The 24,587-nt window shown below is 52.5% G+C and overlaps 1 protein-coding gene across 6 annotated transcripts in view; it reads right to left on the bottom strand.

Annotated features, from left to right (window-relative positions):
• The window catches only part of LOC108295281 (myosin phosphatase Rho interacting protein), a 141,718-nt gene that overhangs the window by 45,133 nt on the left and 71,998 nt on the right, over positions 1 to 24,587 (bottom strand). For 5 of the 6 annotated variants that reach the window (XM_037734507.1, XM_017517352.2, XM_017517357.2 and 2 more), the window contains exons 4-7: positions 11,760 to 11,911; positions 6,963 to 7,047; positions 2,251 to 2,470; positions 625 to 784 (exon numbers count right to left, since the gene is read on the bottom strand). In XM_037734507.1, the coding sequence (XP_037590435.1) occupies positions 625 to 784; positions 2,251 to 2,470; positions 6,963 to 7,047; positions 11,760 to 11,911 (617 nt within the window). Of the gene's footprint in view, positions 1 to 270; positions 785 to 2,250; positions 2,471 to 6,962; positions 7,048 to 11,759; positions 11,912 to 24,587 lie in introns of all 6 variants that reach the window. The other variant, XM_017517349.2, reaches the window with a different exon arrangement.

Here is a 24,587-nt window from a genome sequence, read left to right as displayed (position 1 = left end):
CCAGGAAACCTTAAGGTCCCAGTCCTAGGAGGCACGGATATGAAAACTGCTATTCTTAGCTTTGATCTCTGATGCTCAGAAATTCTGCATTTTGGCTACAAGAGCTGAGTTTTGGGCCCAGAGGGAAAATCCCCCTTCACTCTGAACGGAAAGTATGCTCCCCCAAGGGAGGCTTGGGGACTGTATGTGAGAGAAAGAGTGTGAGTGTGTGTGCATGGGTGGGAGTGCATGCGTGTGGATCTGACTGTTCAGCCCTAACCTGCTCCTTACCTCCGCTCGTTGCCAAACAGACGGGCCACCTCCTCCCTGCCAGGGCTCCGGGCCCGAGTTCTACGCTCCAGCCGCCTTCTCTCCACCTGGAAGGCTTCTCGGTGGCTGATCCTGATGGCCTTAGGAACGTCGGCCAGGGTGGCATATTGCCTGCTGGCTTTAAAGGCAAAGGTGCTCCCCAGTCTCTCTGTCCCCCGCCCCCCAGCGCTGCCAGAGTCCACGTAGGCAGGTGGCTGGCTGGCCACATCCAGGGAGCCGAGAGAGATGCTGTAGACCATTCGGTGGGAGAGTTGAGGACCTGGGGAAGGAAGGGGACCACCGAGCTCCCGGGAGGGTGACTCGGGGCAACTGTACCTGTGATTGGGGGTGCTGGGGCTGGGAGGGGAGAGCGGCAGGGGCAGCTGCTGCTCCTCAGCCTTCAAGTCCTGTTTGGTCTTCTCCAGGGAGAAGTAGCCGCTCTCCACCCGGACTTTGCGGCCACAGTCCATGTGGTCGCTACTCATGGCGCTCTCCTCTGGAAGAGACAGTGGGAGGGAGGAGACGCACTCAACCTGCTGCCAGCTTTGCTTGGAGGGTTTTTTTTTATAAAGCCCATGCAGGACCCGAGCAGGGGCCTTTTCTACCTCCCATCTCTAATTTACAGCACAGCCCACTCAAGGGCAGATGTTAATAACCATGGATGGGCGTGAAATATTCCGTGCATGCTTTTTCCCCTCATCCATCTCTCCCCTGCAGCTGACTGCCTCTCAGCCAGGCTGGCAGGCAGGCCCTACACGTCTAGTCTGGGGGCTCGGCTGGGAGAGCAGATCTGTACCTCAGGATGTAAGACACCCACCAACAACTGCTTCTTACCGTCAAGGGGGAAGCTGACAGTCAACCAGCTCTTTAGTCTTCCTTTTTTTTTTTTTTGAGACAGAGTCTCACTCACTCTGCCACCCAGGCTGGAGTGCAGTGGTACAATTTCGGCTCACTGCAACCTTCACCTCCTGTGTTCAAGAGATTCTCCTGCCTCAGACTTCCAAGTAGCTGGGACTACAGGAGTGCACCACCACACCCAGCTAATTTTTGTATTCTCAGTAGAGATAGGGTTTCACTATGTTGGCCAGGTTGGTCTCAAACTCCTGACCTCAGGTGTTCTACCTGCCTCGGTCTCCCAAAGTGCTGGGATTACAGGCATAAGTCACCATACCTGTCCCCTTCAGTCTTTTAGTGCATTCTGGGGGTAGGAAGGGGCAGGGGACTTCTGCAGAAGACAGACAGAGTGAATAGGTGTTTACCATGTATAGGCCCGAGAGGAAGACTGAGACACCTTCCATCCAGAGCGCACGTGAAACATGCAGCCAGAGTAAGCTGGGCTGGCCACAGCTGCTCACTTATCTTTAACAATCTAGACAAAATACAGATGGGAAAACCCAGCCTGTGTCTTACAGAGACCTCTAGGGCCTGGGAACAAGACAGGCAAAGATAAAAGCCTTGCTCCCGCTCAGGCAATTCCAAAGTGCTAAAAAAAAAAAACAGGGCACGAGGATGCCAACTGCTGCCTCTCCAGCACTCCTTCCCCTCCTTCTGCCAGGGGCCCAGGCAGAATGCGGACAGTCAGAGGGATGAAGCTGTCTGACCACTGCTTCTTGGGGCAGGATGCACACAGAAACACAATGGTACTGTGACAGAGGCCTGACACAGACCCTGCTGCAAAATGTTTCTGATTCTCCTGACAAGCAAGTGGGGCTGACAGAGCAGGTCCTGTTTTCCTCCTTTAAAGATAGGATTTAAGGGCCAGAAGGGGCAAGGCCAAGACTGGAGCCCAGGAATCTCAGTCCATACCAGGCCAGGTGCTACCCACAGGGCTGATGGACAAAGGGAAATCAAGGTCCAGGGCTTGTGACTAGGCTCTAAAGCCGTTGGCTGAGTCCCCAGTGCCAGCCCTGATGGGAACGAGGGCTGTTCTAGTGCATACAGGCCAGCCTGGCCCCTGCTCACCTTCTTTGCTCTCCAGCCCAGGTTCCCGCAATGAACTGGCAGCAGGAGGCTGGCTCTGGCTGGGACTCTGAGCTGGACTCAGGCTGCTGCCATCTGGCTGGTCCTTGACCCTCATTTCTTCCTGCCAGAGTGTGGACTTGGTGGTAGGGACTTTCTCGGCACTGGGGATGCTGCTGCTGCTGCTGCTGCTGGTGACAGCCACCTTGGCAGGCCCAGGTTCCTGGAGGAGGAGAGAGTGGTGTCTGTGCAGGTGCAGGAGCACATAGCCCAGGCTGGGTGACAGGTCCTGGTTGTCCAGCTATGCAGGGCACCCAGGCCAGCTACACAACCTCAGGGACCTGGAATCTTCAGACAGTGCTCCGTAACAGTGGGCCAGGCATTCACAGTGAGACCACAGTAGCTGCTTTCATTCCTAGGCATCCAAGACTTGAATAAGACGAGACAGAACAGAGTGAGGAAAGAGAACACACCCTTGAGACACGTCCAGCATCATCTGTAGATCCTTATGCTGAATGTAAGAACAAGTTCACGGCACCCAAGTCTGGGCCAGCCCTGTGGCCTTACCCAGCCTCTGTTTTTTGCTCCTAAGAAGCTAAAATGGAATGCCCAGACGCTATGTGAAGCGAAGAGTCATCAGATGCAAACTAAATGCTATGGTTTCAATGCTGTGTCTCCCCACAACTCATGTGTTGAAATCCCAACCCCTAGGGTGATGGTATCAGGAGGTGGAGCCTTTAGGAGGTGATTAGGTCATGAGAGTTGGAGCCCTCATGTATGGAATTAGTGCCTTCATAGAAGAGGCCTCAGAGAGCTGCCCTGCCCCTTCTAACATCTGAGGACCAGCGAAGGCGCCCTCACTAGATCCCCAAGGTACTAGCACTTTTATCTTAGACTAACCAGCCTGCTGTGAAAAAAAATTTCTATTATTTATAAGCTGACCAGTCTGTGGTATTTTATTACAGCAGACGGAACAGACAAAGACACCAAACACCCCATTTGAACCAGTACACAGGCACACATTCACAAATGCAAATACATATTCACATGCACATGCTTTCTCACACTCATAAGCTCATACATGCACAAGCTGGATACAAGCCAGTAGCCAAGATGGAAATCCCCAATCTCTCCAGGTTGTGGAAATGGTATTGCTCCCCGAGGGAGAAGCATTTAGGCAGACGCAGAGTCCAGACAACAGCAGGGCTGTGATCCCTAGCTATTCTACAGTACCAGGTCACAACCTGGGCTCCAAAGACCCTGCCCAGAGGGCCGCCAACAGGATGGCTTTGGCCCCTCTCCAGAAGTGAAGCACATCTGAGCTCTCTTGCAAAAGACAAGAGCATGATATACAAGTGCCCACCTCCCACTTCCATCCTGATGGCCAAGCCTCATTTTTAGAAATCCACCTTAGTCCCTCTCTGGCTTGGGCCCTTGGAGAGGGTTGCAGATGACACAGGTTCTTTACATGCATGTGTGTGTACACACCTGCAGATGCAGCGTCACCACCAGGCTATTTATTAATAGCCTGGCTGGGCTCCATACAGCCAGTTTCACCCATCTACCTCTCAAGGAAGGCCACCGGGGCTGAGAGAAGAGGCAGCGGGCCCATGAGCGCACAGCCAGTGAGGGGCTGCATAGGGGTCTCAGTGTTTCCACCATGTGCCCGAGAAGCAGCAAGGCCATGGGATTGGGGGACATTGTCTTGGGTGGGGCTCTGGGTCCAAAGCTGTTGGCACTTTTGCAAGGATTCCAGGCCTCATGTACAGGATAAAGGCAGGGAGGCTCTTCCCACAGACCCAGGATGCACACCTGACTGCCTACTTGTCTTAGGGCCGCCAGCAGACAGACTCCCAGACTGAAGGCTCCCTCAGAAGAAGCCAGCTTCTCAGAGGCAAACAGTGAAGGTTTCTCCTGACAAGTTTCCCAAGGGCTCCAATGACCCAAGGGGATGCCACCCCAGGACCACCTGTCCCTGCAGCAAACACGGCACCTTGGGATGCTTACCTATGGGAAACTGGCAGCTGTGCTGGATGCAGAACCACCCGAACTGCCCACCCCGGCAGCAGAGCTTCCCCAAAGCAAAAGCTGCTTTAGAGCCCTGCTTGCCAAGCAGGAACCTCTCTCTGCAGGTGTTTCCGAAGGCTCCCCACTTCCCTAGCAGGAACATGGAACAGGGCAACCGATGGGAAGGAAGGATTCTGACTTGGAGTGGGGGGGTGGCAGTAGACGCCCCAGTAAAAAACAGCATTCCTAAGGAAGGAGACACTCACGTGGGCCCGGTGGTGCTGTCTTGGCTCACACTGAGGCCTGTGGTTTTACAGGTCTCAGAAGAAAGTCAGAGAAAAGCAGAAGAACCTGGGGGGCCGGGAGATGGAGGAGCTGGCCTCCCTCAGGTCCACCTGCGAAGTGGAGACCTGGGGCCTGGAAACCTGGCTAGAAACACAACTCTGGGCTTTCCACCTGTCTCCATCCTTCTTGCCCTTCATACCGACATGGGTCATTGTTTCCCTCTGCTCCAGGCTCTTTCCTTGAGTCCTAACACAAGTTAAGTAAGAAGCCGCTCCCTGGAGCCCGTGCTTCTCAGACTACAGGCTTTGGAAGCTGTGGTTAGGGCCAAACCAGTCTCCTCTCCCAGCCCTAGACTCTGTTGAGACCCCTGCCCTCAGCTGAAAAGCTGTCTGCTGCCCCTGTAGTGCGACCCTTGGCCCCAACTTCTGGAAGCAGAACCTTCCAGAAGGTCCCACCTGAGTTCCTCAAGGGCAAAAGCTAATTCTTACTGGGCAGAGTGGACAGCCAATGCTTCAAGCCCTCCGCTGGTTCAGTCTGAAACTCTCCTGGGCCTACACTGGGCCATGGAGAAAGAAATCAAGTATACAGTCTTGGGTTCTCACCTCTACAGGTGCTCTGAAGGTGTGAAGCTTACCCCCAGCCCCATCCTAGGCCTTGAGAATGCCTTTAGCATCAGGCTGCACGCAGAAGGGAGGCCTATCCAGAGACCCCATCTCAACCGCGATCCCCGCTGCTCCTCTGCAGTGCCCCCATGTCACCCCCACAAGACTGCCTTGACAAAGAGATGGTTCCTGATTAAAGTTCAAAGCTTCTGGAAACAAGCAGCCTCAAATGGCATGCTCTCAGGACCAAGGGGTAGAAAGGAGAGACTCTGCAAGGTTGTCTCAGGAAGGGGCTGAGTGCAGAAGGCTGGGACCCCTTCTGAGACCTCAGGGATGCGGATAACCTACCCACCCTGGGATCATGTGGCTGGCCCCTTCTACCAACCAAAAAGCTGAAGCTTGGTCATGGCTAGCTGTTTTGGGGAGCTGGGTGTCATGAGGGAAGGAGAGTAAGCAAGCTCCCTGGCCTGGGATGAGAGCGGCATCTCCACATGGAGTTACCTTATTGGAGGCAGGAGCTCTGCTTCTGCACTATTTCCAAGGCATCACCATGGAAACACAGCATAACCCTAAACACTGTAATTCTGCCTGTGGTTTTTTTTTTTCTCTCAAACCAGGCAGCTTTGGGGGATTTACGTATTAACTGCTGTTCCACGGCAGGAGGCTTTATTTTCTGTCTCCAAGAGCCACTCTGTATTTTTTGCCAACTTCTTGCTAGCTACATCACCTTTCCAGTGGATGTTGGTTTGGGTGCCCCCTCCTCCCTTCCTGACCCCAAGATGGAGGGTGGATGACCATGGACTGAGAGTGGCCCAGGCTGACTCCATCAGCAGGAGGGCCAATACAGCAGCCCAGGGCAGGCACATCCAAGGGCAGCCCAAGGGGCTGAGGGGAGGAGGCGGCCCAGGCCAGTGCATGCTCCCCACCTCTGCAGCCCCTGGCTGGCTCTCTTCACTTCTATAGGCCTCTGGCCTTGTGATGCCCAAGGGACCCCCAACCCCACTCCGCTCCCTCTCAGGGTGACTATGATGCTCAGGACAAAGCAAAGCGCTTGGGAACAGTAGTGTATAGTACAGAGGGGAAAGGAATTACATTTACTGAGCACCGACAATCAGTCCAAAACTTCCTTTCATGCTCACAACAATATTGGCAATTAGGCAGCAACAGGCCTGCTTTGCAAGTTGACTACCGAGGCTCAGAAAGGTTACCTCATTCCTCCACGGCCCCAGGAACGTAGGGAGTGTGGTGAGGCAGTGCAGGACCCTTCTATGCTCTAATCCTTGCACACTGGCCAGGGAGGGAAGGAGGATTGTGGCCTGTGGGGAAGAACTGGGCCTGGAGGGACCACCCCAGCCAGCCATGCCCTGCTCAGGTCACATGGGAGTTGGAGCAAGGGCCCCTGTGAGCTCCTTATAGGCCACAATACTCCAGGACTCTCCTCCCAATCCTACTGCATCTGGCTGCCTGCAGGGCCACCTGTGGGTGCAGAGTCCTTTTGACTATGGCTGCAGGCTGCCCATGCTGCCCCACCCCAGCTGCCAGCAGAACAGCCAGGAGAGGGGGGTCACACCTGTGTACTGTTGGCTGGCTGGAAACTTCTCTTGGGCAGCCCCAGAGCATACCAGCAGGCCACCCTGTCCTTGTTATGGGTCCCTGTGGCTCAGTCCCTGCTGTGCAGCCCACAGCAAGGATATGCAGGGTTGATGACTGCCTCAGCCCTGGCCCGACTGTGTCCTCACGCTCTAACCTCTAGGGAGCCCTCACATCTTTGCAAGCCCTGGCTCCACTGAGGGGATGGCACCTGGCAAACCCATTGCCTACCTGCGGTGTGGGGGGCTCCACTTTCCGTTTCTTCTTCTGGTTCTGTTTGTTGGTCCGCGGATAGACCATGAGCATCTCCAGCCACCTGGGAAGACGAAAGGAGATAAATTACCAGGTAAGACCCTGGCACTTGGGGACTAGAAGCCCTGGCCCTTGCTGGGGTGGTCCAGGCCTCTGGGCACTGAGGAGAGCAGGGTATCATCCCCAGTGAGAGACTGCTACGCTGGGGCCAGAAGTGCCCACAGGGGAAGCCTGAACGATGACCCTGCCACAACCACAGCAGGCTCAGGGCACAACACAGGCTCTGTGCTAGCAGAAAAGCCAGGCCTGGCCACGGACCTCAGAGCATAGGATGTGTAACTTCCATTACTGACCTATATCCAGGGCCTGGACTTGCCCTAACACTGCTCTCCCAGAGTGGACTTGGTGAGAGCACAGATGGGATATGACTGGGAGCCATTTAGGGCAACAGAGGCAGGTGCTGGCCTTGAGGCGGGAATCTAGGAGTTGTGCTGGCCAAGTTCCTGCAATGGGTCTCCTCAAGGGACTGGAGTGGTGGGTGCTGAACTCCCACAGCCCCTGTAGAGGGAGGGTGCTGGGTACCCTGGCTTTGAGGAAGCCTGGGCAGAGCTGCCCAGGGACCCCATCAGGGCTTGTATGTGCGAAGTTCACTCTGGATAAGCACCAGGGGTGAAGCAAGGGAGCACAGCAAGAGCAGGTGCTGCCAGCAGGAGGACTCTAGATCTGGCTCTGCCACCATCCCACCACAATCTTGGGTAGCTCCCTGCCCCTTAGAGCTTCAGTCTTCTCATTTCTGAAATCAGGAGCTAGATCAGATCATGGCACTACAATGACTACTTCCACCATACAGATTTTTATAACAAACAAAGGAACTAACAGCAGTTGCCTTGCTAGAGCTGCCTGCCAGTCCTGTGGAAGCTGGAGAACGGGGGTGGGAGGAGTGGAGAGCAGTGTAGGTCCTGCCTCTAAAGCCCAAGCTCCAGCCCTGGGCCTGGTTGTGCAAGGGCAGCCCTAGTGTCCTCTCCAGAGTGGAAGGAGCCTCAGAAGACACTGATCCAGATCTTCCTCCAACACCAGGGGCTGTGCTGGGCCTGTTGGCAGCCTGGGCCTGGGTTGGGGAAGGGAGGGTCTGCACTGCTGCACCCTGCTAGACATCACACGAGGGCAGCACCCAGTAGCACACTGAGCCTGAGCAGGAAAACAGCTCGAGTCTTTTGTGCTAAGGTGTTTCTCTAATTTGAGGTGGAGAGGAGAGGAGGGAAGGGGAAAAGGGATACAGAAGGGAAGAGAGGAAGAGGGTGGGCAGGAGGGAGGGAAGGAGGAGAGTAGGAAGGAAGGAGGAAAGGAAGAGAGAGAAAGATAAAATGAAGGAGGGAAAGAAGGACACACAGACAAAGGGAGGGCCAGTCACAGTCATTGGCTTCTGAGACAGCCTCAGGATGGGTATGCTGTTGACAACTGGTAGCTGCAGAGGCCAGGCTTAATGCAGGGAACCAAAACAAGAGCTGAGGGGCCACCCTCAGCCCAGCTCAGCCCACAGCCAGTGATGCTGGATTTGCTGAGGATGAATAAATACCTGCACTGCAAAGCCACAGGTCCTGTGGGTCACTCCCCCATGGCCCCAAAACAAGAAAGGAGGGTATGGCCATCTGCAAAGCCAGCAGGCAGGTGGGCCTTCTGAGGGTCCTGAGCCCCTCTCCTCCCTGGTAACATTTCTCACCACGGCTCGCTGGGAGCAGAGGTCCCAGGAAGGGGCCTCACTCATACAAGTGAGGTGTTCACAAGGCATATGAGGTTAAAAAGGTTTGTCCTTCTGGTCTGCCATGGCAGCTGCCACTTCTCCTGAGCACTCTGAGGGACTATGCCTGCAGAAGGCTGCACTTAAAATTTCACTGAGGTGTGGAGCATGCCGGAGGTGCAGAACCCTGCCAGGTACCCCATACCCCTGCAGACTGGAACCTGGAGGGGAGGGGAGAAGGCTGCACTGCAGGCACTCTGCTGACTATGTGAAGCTGCTGAGCTCTCCTGGGCTGGCTCCAGCAAGCCCAGGACTCAGGAGGAGCCAGGACAGCAGGTGTCCCATGTGGCCTCAGTCCCATTATGCATCTTAGTCTCTGTTCAGACTGGAATCTGTGGCTGGAGTCGCAGAGATGCAGGGTCCAGCAACAGATGATGGAACGTGTCCTCTGCACTTGGATTTCTCACGGAAGCCCAATAGGAAGCATCTAACATCATCCAGATGTATTATAAATGTTAATGAAACAAACCCAAGAAGAGAGGAGAGAGGTGAGTGTGAATATGGGACTGGTAGGTGCTGGGGCTCTCCAGCTAGGGAAGGCAGAGCCCAGATGAATGAGAACAGGGGAGTGGGTACGGTTAAAAGGCAGGGCAGGGAGAAGGGAAGTTCAGACTTCACCCAGCTGAGCACAGAAAAGCTCCCTTGCCAACTCCTACCCAAATCCTACTTCATCTAAAAGAGCTGTGTAAAGTGTAGCCCAGCATCTTGGAAGTGGGAACTGGAAAGAGTTGCCAACTTCTTCCACCCAGGCCCAGGAGAGACCCGGCATTCCATGCAGCTGTCAGGGCTATGCAGAGAAGACCTGGGAAGAAGGCTGGGTGGGACTGTCCCCAACCCACCCGCCTGGTGGAAGTATTTGCACCTCCTAAGGGACCAGCTTTGATGTGACCAGAGAGCTTGGACCCAAAATGGCGCTCCAGAGCCTAGGGATGAAGTTACTGGGCAGAGGAGTTATAATTGGCAACAGAGGGAGGCAAGAGAGGGAGCAGAGGAAGGGGGCTGTCAGCAAGACAGAGGAACAGGAGGTGGTGGCAACAGCACTTGTCTCCAAGGTGCACAGGCCACACCTGACTTCCTCACGTAGCAGAGCATCCCAGCTGTGAGAAGGTGAGGAAGTGGCTGCCAGGGGCCCAGGGCAGGCTGCCACGTGAGAACCTGCCTAACATGGCCCACAACCAGGGCAAGGGAAAGGAGAAGAGCCTTGGGCAGTATATTCTGGCTTTGGATATGCCACTGAGCCACCACATATATGGGGCCCCATATCATGTGTACCTGGTACCTTGGTGCATTAATGATCTTGTCTACCCATGCTGCATGGGTATGGCAAGCCTGAACATTCAACAGAAGAGAGAGAAGTAGGGGGCTCAGGATGGAGTGAGGACCTCTGGCAGGACTTAAGCTGCCTGCTGGAGGCAGTTCAAATGCTAAACATCACCCTCTCCTCATACCACATGGTATGACACATACCTCTCTGGCCTGGTCCCAGAACCATCCCTGCTCCAGACACTCCCCAGCCTGCCCTGGAGACCCAGAACTCCCGTCTGTCCCACCTGTTACCTACACCCTCTCTGGGACCTAGCTCCTGTGGAAAGGGTGAGGGTTTCCTGGGGAAGCTACCTAGCAGAGGGAGCCTCAATGGTGTCCTGCCAGGCCAGCACCAGCAACAGGTGTGAGCCAGGAAGTACAGAAGATGCCCTAGGCCAGGTTCCCATCTCCAGACCCTGGGTCTTCTCGACTGTATCATGAGGGCTCTTCAGAAGCCCTTGACATTCTTGATCATATGGTTCTGGACTAAGATCAGGGGAGACACAAGTGCTCCTTCAGCTTGGCTCCAGGTGCTCAGAAATGCAAACCTGCCTCTCCTCCAGGGGAGGACTCTAGGGCAGGGCACACCTGAGTAGAGAGCACCCTGGGGCCCAGCACTGGCTCCTGGATGCCTTGCCACGTGGCCCTGGACTTCAGGCTGTGCTTATTCACCATGCTTGGCCAGGCTGCAGCTGAGAGGCTAAAGCAAGACTGGTGTTCTGAGTCGTCCATATGTTCAAACCCAAGGGCTCCATATTCCTGAATCCCTCTACTCTGTACTGCTAGTCAGCCTGGCTCAGCAAGCCCCAGGTTTACTTCTTCCCAGAGCTTCTTAGACTCATGTGCCTCCTCCTCAGCCTTAAACAAGACAGGGATTCTCAGAGATCCAGTTTGTGAGTTCCTCTCAGGCCCAATCAGCCTGTTCACCTCCAAGGACCACATACAGCTTTTCACCACAGCCCAGGCCATGCGGGTAGCAAAGAATCCTGTTAGACTGGGAGCTCTGGGAGGGCAAATGCTGCCCTGGGTCCAGGAACACAGCGCACAGGTCCCTAGACTATGGGCTCTTTCTCAACCTGAGCTGGTCTGCTACTCTCAGGGGACCTGGGTGAGCAAGAGACTTATTCATCCTCTCCACTCACAGAAATCAGTCTGTGCAGTGGCAGCAGAGTGGCCCGGGTGTGAGGTGCTGGGGATATGACTGAGACACCCTGTGTCCCTGCCACCACTGAGACACATGTGGACACAGCAGATAACCTGGTGCTTTCATAGGTGGTAGAGCCCAGCACCCACCCTGGAAGGAAGAGCAGTCACCCCAGACTGGGGGAGGGTGTGCCCAGGTCATGTGCTTTGGGGAGTGATCCCCTTCCAGGTCGAGGGGCAGGTGAGTTGGGGGTGTGGTGCGTGCAAAAGTGGAGAGGCCCAAGGAGGGTAAGGTGGCCAGAGCCAAGAGGGGCCCCCAGAGTCTGCAGGTGGAATGGCAGATGTCCTGGTTTCTGGTGTGCTGAGCAGATCTCAGCGGATCTCTGTCTCTGAGAACAGAGACAGAGCCCAGGAATAGAAGTCCATAAGGAAGCAGACAACATCGACACCGCCACAGTAGCATGTGGCCCATCTGGTATTGGCCCCGCATCAGGTGGTGACGCCTTGTTCCACAGCGCCAGCAGACTCACCCGCTGACTATCTCCTTGGTCTCCGCTCGGATGAAATGCTCCTTCTCAGGCGTCAGAATGCACAGGGAGAACTTCTGGCCCGTGCGGCCCTCCCCATCCACCACATCTGTGCACTGGTTCATGTTGATGGTACCCTGAGGCAGGGTTGTGGGCTGCAAGAAGGCAGCAGAGAGTCACCCAGAGGCCAGCCAACGGGGCCATAGATGTCCCACAGCCCGAGGCCATTCCTGAACCTCCCAGCCTGTGGGGCCCCCATGTGCGCTCTCCCTCGCCCCAGCCCCATTCCTCTTCTTTTGTGTTCATCCCAGGGAAGACGGGAACAGGCCTGGCCTTCTCCAGAGGACACCCAGTTAAACACTCCTCCTATGTGGAGAGTGATATCCCACTTGCACTGGAGGTGGTGTGCAGGCTAGGACAAGGTGGGGACAGCTGGAGTGACAGGGGCAGCCGAGATCCTGGTCTCAGAGGGGCTGCTGATCCCACAGAGAAGCAAGAAAAAGCTCCAAAGGAGGCAGTTTAAAAACAGCAGGGTTATTTTTAGAGGCAAGGAGGGGGCCAGAGAGAAGCCACATCCTTGAGAGCAGGCTGTGGGGTGGGTGCACCATGCGTTCTTTAGAGGCGGCCAAGGAGCAAACCCGGCAGCCTGGCCCATGGCACCTTCCCAGGGCCAGGGCCGAGCCCAGCAAAGGCTGCCACGCCAGCTCTGGCTGGGTAAACAGTGACTTTTTTTTCTCACAACAAAAGCTGTTAGACACTGAAATTAGAGACAAAAAACCAAAAGCAGGAAAGGAAGCCTTTAAGAAATCCCTACTGAGGTGAAGAGCTTGACTTGTTTAGCCCCGTGCCCTCTGGCCTCTTTCTTACTCTCCCAACATAAGGATGCTTTGGGAAAGCGGATGGGTCGCTATGACCAGCACACGAGGGGTGCTCCTGTCCTTAATACCCTCCACACTGATTCCACCCCACTGCTAGGCAGCTGCTGCTTCTCCACCGAGCACCCCTAACAGCCCACCATTTCCTTGGTCTCATTCTTGAAGAAACAGAAGACGCTTCTGATCCATCTGAGGGGTGGGCTGCAGTTGGGCTGCCTTCTACCCAGAGGTCTAGAAGGTTCCTACCACCATCCAGCCTCAAGCTCCTTGCCGACAGTCAACGGGGACTTGGTCTGAAGAGCAGGATGCTGGGTCTGGTGCCCACACTGAACTCAGACCAACTACTCTCCACACCCCCGACCTTCTTTCTCTGTCAGATGCAGGTTAGGTGCAACCTCCCTGTACCCCCAGCTCAAGCTCCTGTGATCTTCCTGTTAATTCCTCTGATCCACTTGCCACCCCTTTCTACACCCCCTGATGCCTGTCTGCAGGAGTCAGACTCGAGGGCTGCTGGCTTTGCACAGCCCTTGCCTACGTGGCTGCTGGCTCTTTCCTCCATGGTTAAGTGCCCAGCTCTAAGAAGCCTTTCCCTGTGGGGTCTCTGGACTCAGCCATGCCCTGTGGGCCCAGCTCAGAATGCGGGTGGCATAGCAGGTGGGATGGAGATTGAGCTCACAGGAAAGCCTCTTCAGTGGTTTCACCCTTTCAGCACACACCCTTGTTATCCTGCCTCAACACTGATCGTAGGGGGACATCAGGAGGAGCCACATTCAAGCCTAGCTCAGTGTTCTATCCATCAGTGGAGTGGCCTGCAGGTGCCTCTTCCAGACACCCTTGGAGGGTCCTTGAGAAGGAGCCAGGAAAGGGAGATAGGTGGGTTTGCTCTGCAACCAAGCAGCGGGTGTTTCCGGAGGAGGAGTGGGTAGAGGAGGCAGCCTCGGACCCTATCTTTATGTTAGTCCAGGAGGCCTGCATCCAACCCCCTGCCATCTTCTGACTGGGGAGGCCCACACTGAGTGCTATGGCCACAGGCACAGGACAGGTGGGCCTTCCCACCCAGGGCAGGGGTCATGGCCTTCCCAATCTCCTCTCCAGCTCCAGGTCCTTTACTCTGTTCGACAGAAGTTCTCATCCTGGGCCTCCTGGCATGGTGTAGGTGCCTGCCTGAACCCTCTGGGCAAATGAAGGGTTGCTCTGACTTCCCTTAGAGCCCAAAATCCCCATGCAAAAGCACAACCCACCCCCACCTCCCCAGACAAGGCATCCTGTTTCTCTGAGGTGGACCCTCTTGTTTGTTAATTGAGGAAACTCCACAGACCATAGTGAGGACTGGATGGCATGAAGCAGTAAAGTGCCCAGTGCACTCGGTATCAGAGTGAGCCATTGTGGAGGACCCCTGTGGAGGCAGAGGGGCTTTCCCAAGGCAGCCCTTCCTCTCTGGTCTTTGACTCCCACCCTGGTCCTTGAGACCGTGGTCTCATGATGCCGATAGCGCAGGCCCTGGAGGAGCTATGTGTCCATACCATGGTGCCAGTCTATTATGAGCGTGCATGCACGTGCACACACACATTAGACGGAATATATCAACAGAAATTCCAATATTTTCTTCTCATGGGATCATCCACTGGGCCCCTGGAGGCACAGCACAGGCCCCACTTTGAGGCCACCATTCCAGGGTTCAGTGTCACCAAATTGCTCACTGTCCCTGAAGCCCGTTTGTCTGGACACCTGGCCCCCAGCCAAAGCCCCTGCTCTGCTGCTGAACGTGATTGTGTCTCAGTCTCACCGAGTATGAAAAAATGTCTACCATGTCTCCACCTCTTTAGGCCTCAGTTTCCTCATGTATAAAATGAGGGTTATATCTCCTTCCAAAAACGATTTCAGAAACGTTAATAAAAGGCAAAAACATGCCAAGCTGCGCCAGGACTGAAGGAAATTAGTAATTAACTACCTGTGTGTCAAGATCTCACAGTTACAATCTCTTCAACATTACTTACTGCGAGGTGGGCATCACGTAACCCTATCACACACAAAGAAAGGAGAGCAAACGGGGGTAAATAACAATTATCAAAGACGAGCCCAATCTGTTTCCACGAAGGAGGAAAGAAAACTTCCTGCTTTTAAATCAGATGATCTCATTTTTATTTAATCCTGGTATTAATTTTTCATTTTTTTTTTCTCTGATACTAACTCCAGGTAAACTTTTTTGTTTTTCTTTTTTTTGAGATGGAGTCTCACTCTGTCGCCCAGGCTGGAGTGCAGTGGTGCAATCTTCGCTCACTGCAACTTCTGCCTCCTGGGTTCAAGCGATTCTTGTGCTTCAGCCTCCCGATTAGCTGGGACTACAAGTGCATGCCACCACGCTGAGCTAATTTTTGTATTTTTAGTAGAGATGACGTTTCACCATGTTGGCCAAGATGGTCTCGAACTCCTGACATCAACTGATCTCTGCCTGCTTCAGCCTCCCAAAGTGTTGGCATTATAGGCAGGAGCCACCGTGCGTGGCTTAACTTATTCTTTTTAACAACAGCTTTACTGAGATATAATTCACATACAATTTACCTAAAGAGTACAGTTCAATGGCTTTTAGCATCATGTTCACAGAGCTGTAAAGCAATCAAGTGCAGATCATTTCCATCATCCCCTGAAACACTTGGAGCATTCAGTCACTTTCCTTTGACACCTGTCCCGACCCCAGCAACTGCAACCTGCTTTCTGCCTCTGTGGATGTACCTCTTCTGGATACCCTGTATAAATGGAAAATTCTGGCTTCCATTTAGCATATTTTTGAGGTTCCTCCACATTACAGCATCTGCCAGTCTTTCAATCCTTTTTACAGCTGAATAACGTTCCACTGTGTGGCTATATGGCATTTTCTGTATCCATTCATCTGTTGATGGACGTTTGGACTGTTTCCATCTTTTGGCTACTGTGTATAGTGCTGCTGTGCACATTCCTGTACAGTGTTCGTGTGCTCTCATTTCTCTTGGGTGTGTACCTAGGAGCAGAAGTGCTGGGTCATATAGAAACTATATGTTTAACTCTGAGGAGCTGCCAGACTACTTCCCAAAGTGGCTGTTCCATTTCACATTCCCACCAGCACTGTGTGAGGGCCTGGGACTAACTTTTTAAATTGTATTATGCGCTGCTTCTATAACCAGCACTCTTGGAAGACAGGTCCAGGTACATACTGAGGACCTGCTATGAAAGTAGCTCCCTTCAACTGTGGAGAGAAAGGAATGCTTATACACTGTTGGTGGGAGTGTCAATTAGTTTAACCATTGTGGAAGACAGTATGGCCATTCCTCAAAGACCTAAAGATAGAAATACCATTTGATCCAGCAATCCCATTACTGGGTATATACCCAAAGGAATATAAGTCGTTATATTATAAAGATACATGCATACCAATGTTCATTGTAGCACTATTCACAATAGCAAAAACATAGAATCAACCGAAATGCTCATCAATGATCTAGACCAGATAAAGAAAATGTGATATACATACACCATGGAATACTATGCAGCCTATAAAAAGAATGAGATCATATCCTTTGCAGGGATATGGATGGAGCCGGAAGCCACTATCTTTAGCAATGAACACAGAAACAGAAAACCACATAGTGTATGCTCTCACCTGTAAGTGGGAGCTAAATGATGAGAACACAGACACATGGAAGGAAACAACACACACTGGGGCCTTTCGAAGGGTGGAGGGTGGGAAGAGGGAAACATCAGGAAAAGTAACTAATGGGTATCAGGCTTAATACCTGGGTGACAAAACAATCTGTACAACAAACCCCTATGACACAAGTATACCTATGTAACAAACCCGCACTTGTACCCCTGAACTTAAAAAAAGAAAAGAAAAGAAAATGGCTTCCTTTAAGTCTCAGTAGCGCAGTGTTCCCCTTCCCACTGCCGCCGACGGGGGAAGCAGCAATGACAGCACCAGCACGGGCACGGAGCACAATGCTGCTCACATTTGCGCTCATGCCCTGAATATCAGGCACTGCTGCAAACTCTTCCCCTGTGTCCCCTCACTGAACATTCCGAACACACTGTGAGGCAGGCACTACTGTCACCCCCATCCCAAAGACAAGGGAGCGGGCCACTGAGAAGCTAAGTGCAGTCATGTACCGCATACGGTGTTAGTCAACAGGGCCCTCTATTTCTGCTGTATATGGACACATAAATACTTGCCACTGTGTTATAACCACCTACAGTACAGTATGTGCTGTACAGGTTTATGGCTTCAGAGCAATAGACTCTACCACACAGCCTAGGTGCGCAGTAAGCTGTGCTGTCTGGCTTTGTGTAAGCGCACTCTAGGATACTTACATGAGGACAAAGCTGCCTAAGGATGCATTTCTCAGGATGTGTGCCTGTCGTTAAACAACACAGGACTGTAATTCAGATCTAAGGTAACAATGCTAGGGAGTAACCATGCCAGGATTCAAACCCAGGCACTCTGGTTCCAGAGCTGGTCCCCTTGTTGCTCTGGAACTCAGCAGCATTTCCAGTGCTTACAAGCCTGGAGCAGATTCAACCAATGGCTCCAGGGAGCCCCTCAGCCAGCACCTCTTCCCTGTCCTGCCTCTGCCTAGTGGGGTAGGACACACCCATCTATGTCTGGCTAGGCCTGAACCTTGTGCTGTAAGAGTAAGGGCAAATATCTAGGCTGTAACCCAAATCCAGCCAGAGGGAATGCCTCAGCTCTAACACCATCAGCAAAGCAGCTCTGACGAGCTCCCTGCCCTAATTCTATGCCTCCAGAGGCCAGGAATCCAGGTTTCCTAGGAGGCCGAGTTTCACCTAGTTTTGCTGGACTCATTTTCCAAAAAAGAGATGCTCTCTTTAGGACACTGACTCTACTATGTCACTAAGTTATGGGTTCAGCCACCACATAGCCCTCCAGCTATCTGGAGCCTCGGGTCCTCTTCTGGGCTCCACTGTACCCCAGTTAAGAGGGCAGAGTTGCTACAGGCTGCAGATTGTTTACGCAGGAGGACATAGGACAAAGCCTTCTCTCCAAAGAGATCAGCACACCCTGCCCCCTCTGCCTGTCCTCTGTCCACGGGCCCACAGGAGGCTGGAAGCTCTATGCACTGTAGCCAGGGCATCTGTCAGAGGCCAGAGCGACCTCCCTAGGTTAGGATAATATAGCTACAGCAGCCTCTCCGCCTGGGGACCCTCAGCCACACCCCTGGCCCAAGCAGGTGCACTTTTGGGAAAACTGGCCTTTGTTTCTTACTGACCCACTAAGTGTGGGAAGGCAAGCTTCTAAGAGCCAGAGAGAAGCAAGAGGAAAGCAGGCAGAAATACAGTGAGGGGCTGTTTGGTGTTATCAGGCAGCTGCTGTCATAGAACCAGTCACAAGTGAGACGTGGGCGGGAGTCTTCCCTTTATCCCCGAATCCCTCATTCAGACTGTAAAATAGAGACCCACAAAAACAAAGTCTTTCCCCCAGGGCAAAGAATTACCCCCAAAATCTCAAGGTCAGAATGGGTATTCCAGGGTGAAGCCTGACGTCCCCCCACGCCCGAGGTCCTGAGACAGCGTATTTCACAAACTCATCCAACCATGCTCACAAGGAACACAGCATTCACACCATGATGAGCACACACACAAGTGCACACATGCACATGAAATGGAAATGGCGAGTCAGCATTTCTACCATGTGCACTGCATTTACTATTTTTTCACACGCATGGCGACCCACTGCAGGAATGTGAAAAGCTTTGCCTGAAAACCTTGGTGCTGAGTGGCCACCTCGCTCATCTGCACACTGCCAGGGACAGATGGCTCAGCCTGTTCCGGGGAGCGCACAGGGAATTGCCTTGCCAGAGAAGTGGGAAGTGCATCCAGCAATTCCAGGGTGCTCACTGTGGCCAGGTCCTGAGTAGCTACAGGTACTGACAGCTTCAGGAAGCAGGCACATCACCGTCCCGACCTCCAGATCTGCAGGCTGGGGGTCCAAGTGGTTATGGGACATGGTGCTCTATGGGGCCAGCCAGAACAAGTCTGGTCCTCTCTGACTGGCACCACTGCCCCTCTCTCCTTGGCATCTTTCCTCCCTGGACTTTGCAACTGTTTGCACAAAGTTATGTCTAAGTTTATCAGAGAAACTGCAGGCAGAGCCACCCGGCCCGGACCACGTGGAGACTTGCACGGCCCTGCTTTTAGTCTGGTCCTTCACTGAGCTATGGCCTGATCAGACAGCGCTAGGCAGGAACACCAACTCCCTCCTCCCTTGGGCTGGTGGGCTGTGCTGCAGACTTGGTCTGGCTGCTTCCTTTCTTTGGAATTCAGGAGGTTGGCTCCAGAGTTTTCTCAGGAAGGAACACAGCCCTTGGGGAGCACTAGCTAAGTACAGTTCCCAGGTGCCCCAGAACCCACATCCTGGGAGGCATAACACATGAGCTGGTCTCCCTGGCCTGTGCTGTAGGTCTAGCCTGGGTGGCCCTGGCTGGCCAAGGCTACCTAGGGTCCTGGGAAGCTCATGAGGGCTGCATGGCTGGCCCAGGTCAAGGGTGGTCTCCCGGCTCTTCTTGCTGCAGCCAAACTGATTCTAGGAGCGCAATCTAACAAATCACAAGCCCCTCTCTTTTGAGGAGGCGCTGGTGACCACCCCAAAGGCCATCAGGTGTAGAATGGGCACTTAACTCTTGGCCCAAAGTCCCTCCGGGGCTGCAGGCCTCCCCAGTGAGCAGCACACTCTGCAGCCAGATATCCCCAAAGCCTAGGTTCTCTGAGAAAACTGTAAAGAGCCTCAGAAAAGGGGTCACAAGCCCATGCAGACCTACTGTAAGCAAACCTTCTGCCTGGCCTCTGTGCCACAACTCAGCGAAGTGTTAGGCCAACCATACCTAGGGACTGACCAAGGGACATGGCAGGTGCCCGCCAGGCAGAACTCCCTTCCCTCTTCCCAGTTGTCTCTGCCAGTCCTGGTGTCTTCCACAGTCCGTGTGGTTCAAAGGGCAGTTCCACAATCATCTACCATACTGTAGCCTCCCGGGGCTGCATGGAACAGCCCCTAGGCTGGGCTGAGCCCTCATCCCAATGTCTGTCCTCAGGGGCCAGGTCTGATTCCAGTCATATCACCTCCTTGGGAAGGGAGCCATGATTCTGCACTCTTCCAGATCCTTCAGGTGTCCCACATGAAACCTGCATGTTATGACCTGTCAGACCCTAGGGAGGGTCCTGCAGCCCCAGACGGACTTTGGGCCAAGAGTTAGGTGCCTATCCTACACCTGATGGCCTTTGGAGTGGTCACCAAACCCTAACCTCAAAAGAGAAGCTTGTGATTTGTTAGATCAGGCTCCTAGAAGAAATTTGGCTGCAGCAAGATGAGCTGGGAGACCACCTCATGACCTGGGCCAGCCACACAGCCCTGATGAGCCTCCCAGAACCCTAGGTAGCCTTGGCCAGCCAGGGCCACCCAGGCTGGGGAGACCAGCTCATGGGGCTTCCATCAGCCCAGGACAGGAGGGAGAGCTGGAGCCACAAACCACTGCTCTCCCAGCTGTTTCCCTCTGCAGAAGTTCTGAGATCTAAGGTAGACTTTAAGCTTTCTGTTTTCAGAGCTCTCTAGCCAAGAACAGCCTACCCTTGGAGTCAAGTCCTAGCTCCACACTCACTAGCTCTGTGATTCTGGGTAAGTCTCAAATTGTGAGCCTCAGTTTTCCTAATGTAAAATGGTAGTAAATATAGGCTTCATTTTGATTGTAAAATGATGTAGCTATTATGGGAAAGTTTAGTAGTTCCTCAAAAAATTACAGAGTTTCCATATGACCCAACAATTCGATTACTGGATATATGCCCAAAGAACTGAAGACAGGTGCTCGAACAAAAACATGTACACAAATCTATCACAGCAGCATAATTCACGTTAGCCAAAAGGTGGAAACAACCCAAATGTCCATCAGTGGATGAATGGATAGACAAAATGCAATATTCATACAATGGAATATTATCTTACTCAGCCACAAAAAGAATAAAATCTTGACACATGCTCCAACATGGGCAAACCTTGGAAACATCACACTAAGTGAATGAAGCCAGCCACAAAAGGACACATACTGTGTGCATCCATCTTGATGACATGTTCAGACAAGGCCAGCCCATAGAGAAAAACCAGAGGAGTGGTTGCTAGGGCTGGGGGAACTGAATGAGGAGTGGCCTAATGTGTAGGGATTTCCCTTTGGGGCGATAATCTACCCCCTTCTGTCACAAGACTACAGACGATATTGCACAGCTGAAGCAGGACGGGCTCAGGTTTGGGCTGGCACATCCGCGCAGTCCCCTCTGCTTCTCAGAGCACATCACCACTCTCCTACCAGGCAAGGGTGGTGGTCAGAAGCCAACAAGTTCAACAACTTTCCTTGAACGCTTGGGAAGAAGGGAGGACAGTGTCAGGCATGTTCCGTCTCCTACCCTGGGGCAGAGAGGCAGGGCTCAGTGGAATGAGGAGCTCTGGGCATCACAGGCCACCCTCTCCCTCAAGGGGAGGAGGCGCATCCTCTATGCAGTGGCCACGGCCAGCTGCTTGTGCTAAGATGGCTGATGAAGGCTCTTGAAAACAATGGGCCAAGCCCAGGGGTCAATCTAAAGACAGCTAAGTACCTAGTAGATTCTCTGTGCTCCTCTCGGGCCCTTGCCTTGGGACCCTGGGGAGCACCACGGGCTGGTTGCCCAAGCCACATTCCAGGGGAGAACAGGGTCTGCCCCTCTGCTAAGCCCTAGGCCAACAGCAACTGGCCCCAGATGCCTAACTCTTGTGATTTTGGGCAGGTCGAAAATTGTGAGCCTCAGCTTCCCTAACGCAAAATGGTGGTAAATATTGGCCTCATTTTAATTGTAAAATGGTATAAAATACATTTCTGACTGCTCTCCCCAGCTGCAGATACTCACAGGCCAGGCCCTTCCCCAGTGCCCACCAATACAGACTGGAGACTGGCAGGAGAGAGGCCTCAGACCTGTGATTCTGGGAGTTCCATGGAAGGCTTGGTCAGACACACCCAGCTGGGAACACTTGGTACACAGTGAAGAGGCCAATGAGCTCTACCCTACAGGCACAGTAGCACTCGGAGCCTCAGAACGGTTCAATAGAAACAGCCCCAGAACCATTCTTCTTCAGCACAGATCTAGCCAGGCCATCCCCCGACTCAACTGCTCCAACAGCTCCAACAGCTGCCAGCCCAAGCTCTGTTCCCTGCACCAACCGCCCCACCTTGCCTCCTGGACCTGCTTGTCCCACGGCTACCCGCTGCACAGCACAGCCTCCTTTATCACTGCCCTGCCAGAGAGGCCTGCCTGGCATCCTCCCCTCCTGGATCTCTGTCCTGTGCTCCCTGAAGGGAGGTCCTGGGCAGAGGCCATGGCCCACCTGCAGGTCTGCCCAACTGCTCTGCATACTAAGCTGAGAAGTGCTTGATAAAACTCACTGTATTTACTCTATACACCTAGGTCAGTACCTTCTAATAAGAGCTTCAGTAAACATTTCTGAATGATGAAACAAGTCAACCCTGCTAGATTTATATTATAGATTTAATTATAATATAAATATTTGATTTATTTATATATGTGATAGGTTTTATGTATAAAATAGAAACCATCAACTTTACCAAAATCCTATATTCATTAAGGTTTAACAGGATGACATTTGTACAAAGATCAGACAGTGACATGCTCTGCAAGGCATGAGGTGGAGAAGCAGCCTGGAAAGAGATGCAGGCCCCTGAGGAATGGCCTTCCCATGATCAGTAGCTAGGCCAAGGCCATGGTGTTGGTCTGCAGCCACCACCCCAGCCTTGGGCCAAGGACTCTGCTGCAACCAGCAGATGGTAAAGTTGTGAGATGATATTGCATGACTCGATTTACACAAAACATCCAGGACAGGCTAATCGAAAAAGAGGAAAAGCAGAGGAGTGGTTGCCAGGGGCTTTGGGGAGGGTAGGATTGGGGGTGGCAGCTAAGGGGTGCAGGGTTTGTTTGGGGGTTGATGAAAAATGTTCTGAAATTAGATTGTGTTGGTGGTTGCATAACCATGTGAATATCCTAAAAGACAATGACTTGTACACTTCAAACAAAACAAAACATGAACATTGCACAGATAATAGGGAAAAACCACTGGCTCAGCAGCAAGCAGACCAGGCCCTTCTCAGCGGGCCTTTATGGCTTCATCAGGAGAGAGAGCTCGCCTCCCTGCCTACCCAGGCCTGGAAGGCACTCTACACCCCACCTGTCCCCTAAGGTCTGGACATGGAAATTGAGGCCCAGGCTTCCTAACTCCTAGCCCACCACAGCACGCCACCTCCACCACAGAAGCAGCAGGGACCATGTAGCCAGGACCAAAATCCCGAGGCCCTACCTTTCTTTCTCTCTACTGGGATGTGACAGTGAGCATCACCGCAGAGGCAGAGCTATTGCTCCCATTCCAAGGAGGCCCTCTTTTAAGATTCAGCTCTGGCCCTAGAGACAGTGTGGGGTTTCTGAGGCATTCGTGGATTAATAGGATGGGGCCTCCAAGATGTGACCATCTGTTAATCCCAGGAGCAACAGTGTAGTGTGGGCCCCGTACCAGCCTTGGTGCTGCAGTGGATGGGCTGGGCCTTCTGCTGCAAGGGACTTTGTTAAGATGCTGTGGAAATGACCCATTCAGGGCTTTCCCAGGGGCATAGTTAGAACTGCTAAACTACTTGGCCCACTTTCCTCCTAAAACTGGTACATGGGTAGATAGGAAGGGGGTGGGAGAGGCATGTGAACTGGGGAACAACAGCTTTTCACTCCCCTCACCCACCACAATGGTCAGCTTGCAGGATCTACCAATCCAGGGTTACACTATACCATGTACGACAATGAGCTAAAAATGGAGCAGATACCTCAATGAATTAAAAATGGAACAGATACTGCGAGAACAAAAGCTATAAAATGCATGGAAGACCAAGGAGAAAAGTCCCATAACATTGGATTTAGCAACAACTTCTTGGATATGACACCAAAAGCACAAGCAACAACAACAACAACAAAATAAACTAGACTTCATCAAAATTGAAAACCTTTGTATATCTAAGGACACTATCAAGAGAGTGAAAAGGTAACCCAGGGAAGGGAAGGGAATACTTGCAAATCATATATCTAATAAAGTATTAGTATCTAGAATAAAGAGCTCCTACTAAAACTTAACAACAAAAAACAATTAAAAATAGACAAAGGATGCGAATATACATTTCTCCAACGGAGATATACAAACGGCCAAGACACACATAAAAAGGTGCTGAACATCTTTAGTCATTAGAAAATGCAAGTCACCTAGCACTTCAGAAAGCCAAAGTAGGATTGCTTGAGGCCAGAAGTTTGAGACCAACCTGGGCAAGATAGTGAAACTTCATCTCTAAAAAAAATTAAAAAACCAAATAGCCAGGTGTAGTGGTTCTACAGTCCCAGTTACTCGGGAGCAAGGAGGATCCCTTGAGCCCACGAGCTTGAGGTTGCAGTAAGCTGTGATGGCACCACTGTACTTCAACCTGGGCAACAGAGTGAGACCCTGTCTCTTAAGAAAAAAATCTCATTTATAATAGCAGCAACAACAAAATATGTAGGTAAAAAAAAAAAAAAAAAAAAAAAAAAAAAAAAAAAAAAAAAAAAAAAAAAAAGAAAGAAAGAAAGAAAAGAAAATGCAAATCAAATCTGCCAAGTCACACTCACTAGGGTAGAGATTATTAAAAAAAACAGAAAACTACAAGTGTTGGTGAAGACATGGAGCAACTGGAACCATGGTACAGCCAATCTGAACAGCAGTATGGAACGTCCTAAAAAAATTAAACTGGTCTCTGGCCGGGCGCGGTGGCTCAAGCCTGTAATCCCAGCACTTTGGGAGGCCGAGGTGGGTGGATCACGAGGTCAAGAGATCGAGACCATCCTGGTCAACATGGTGAAACCCCGTCTCTACTAA

The sequence above is a fragment of the Cebus imitator genome, unplaced genomic scaffold (assembly GCF_001604975.1).
Source record: "Cebus imitator isolate Cc_AM_T3 unplaced genomic scaffold, Cebus_imitator-1.0 Scaffold629, whole genome shotgun sequence".
NCBI lineage: Eukaryota > Metazoa > Chordata > Mammalia > Primates > Cebidae > Cebus > Cebus imitator.
The sequence above is the reverse complement of the archived record's forward strand: the minus strand, read 5'-3'. Positions and strand labels throughout refer to the sequence as shown.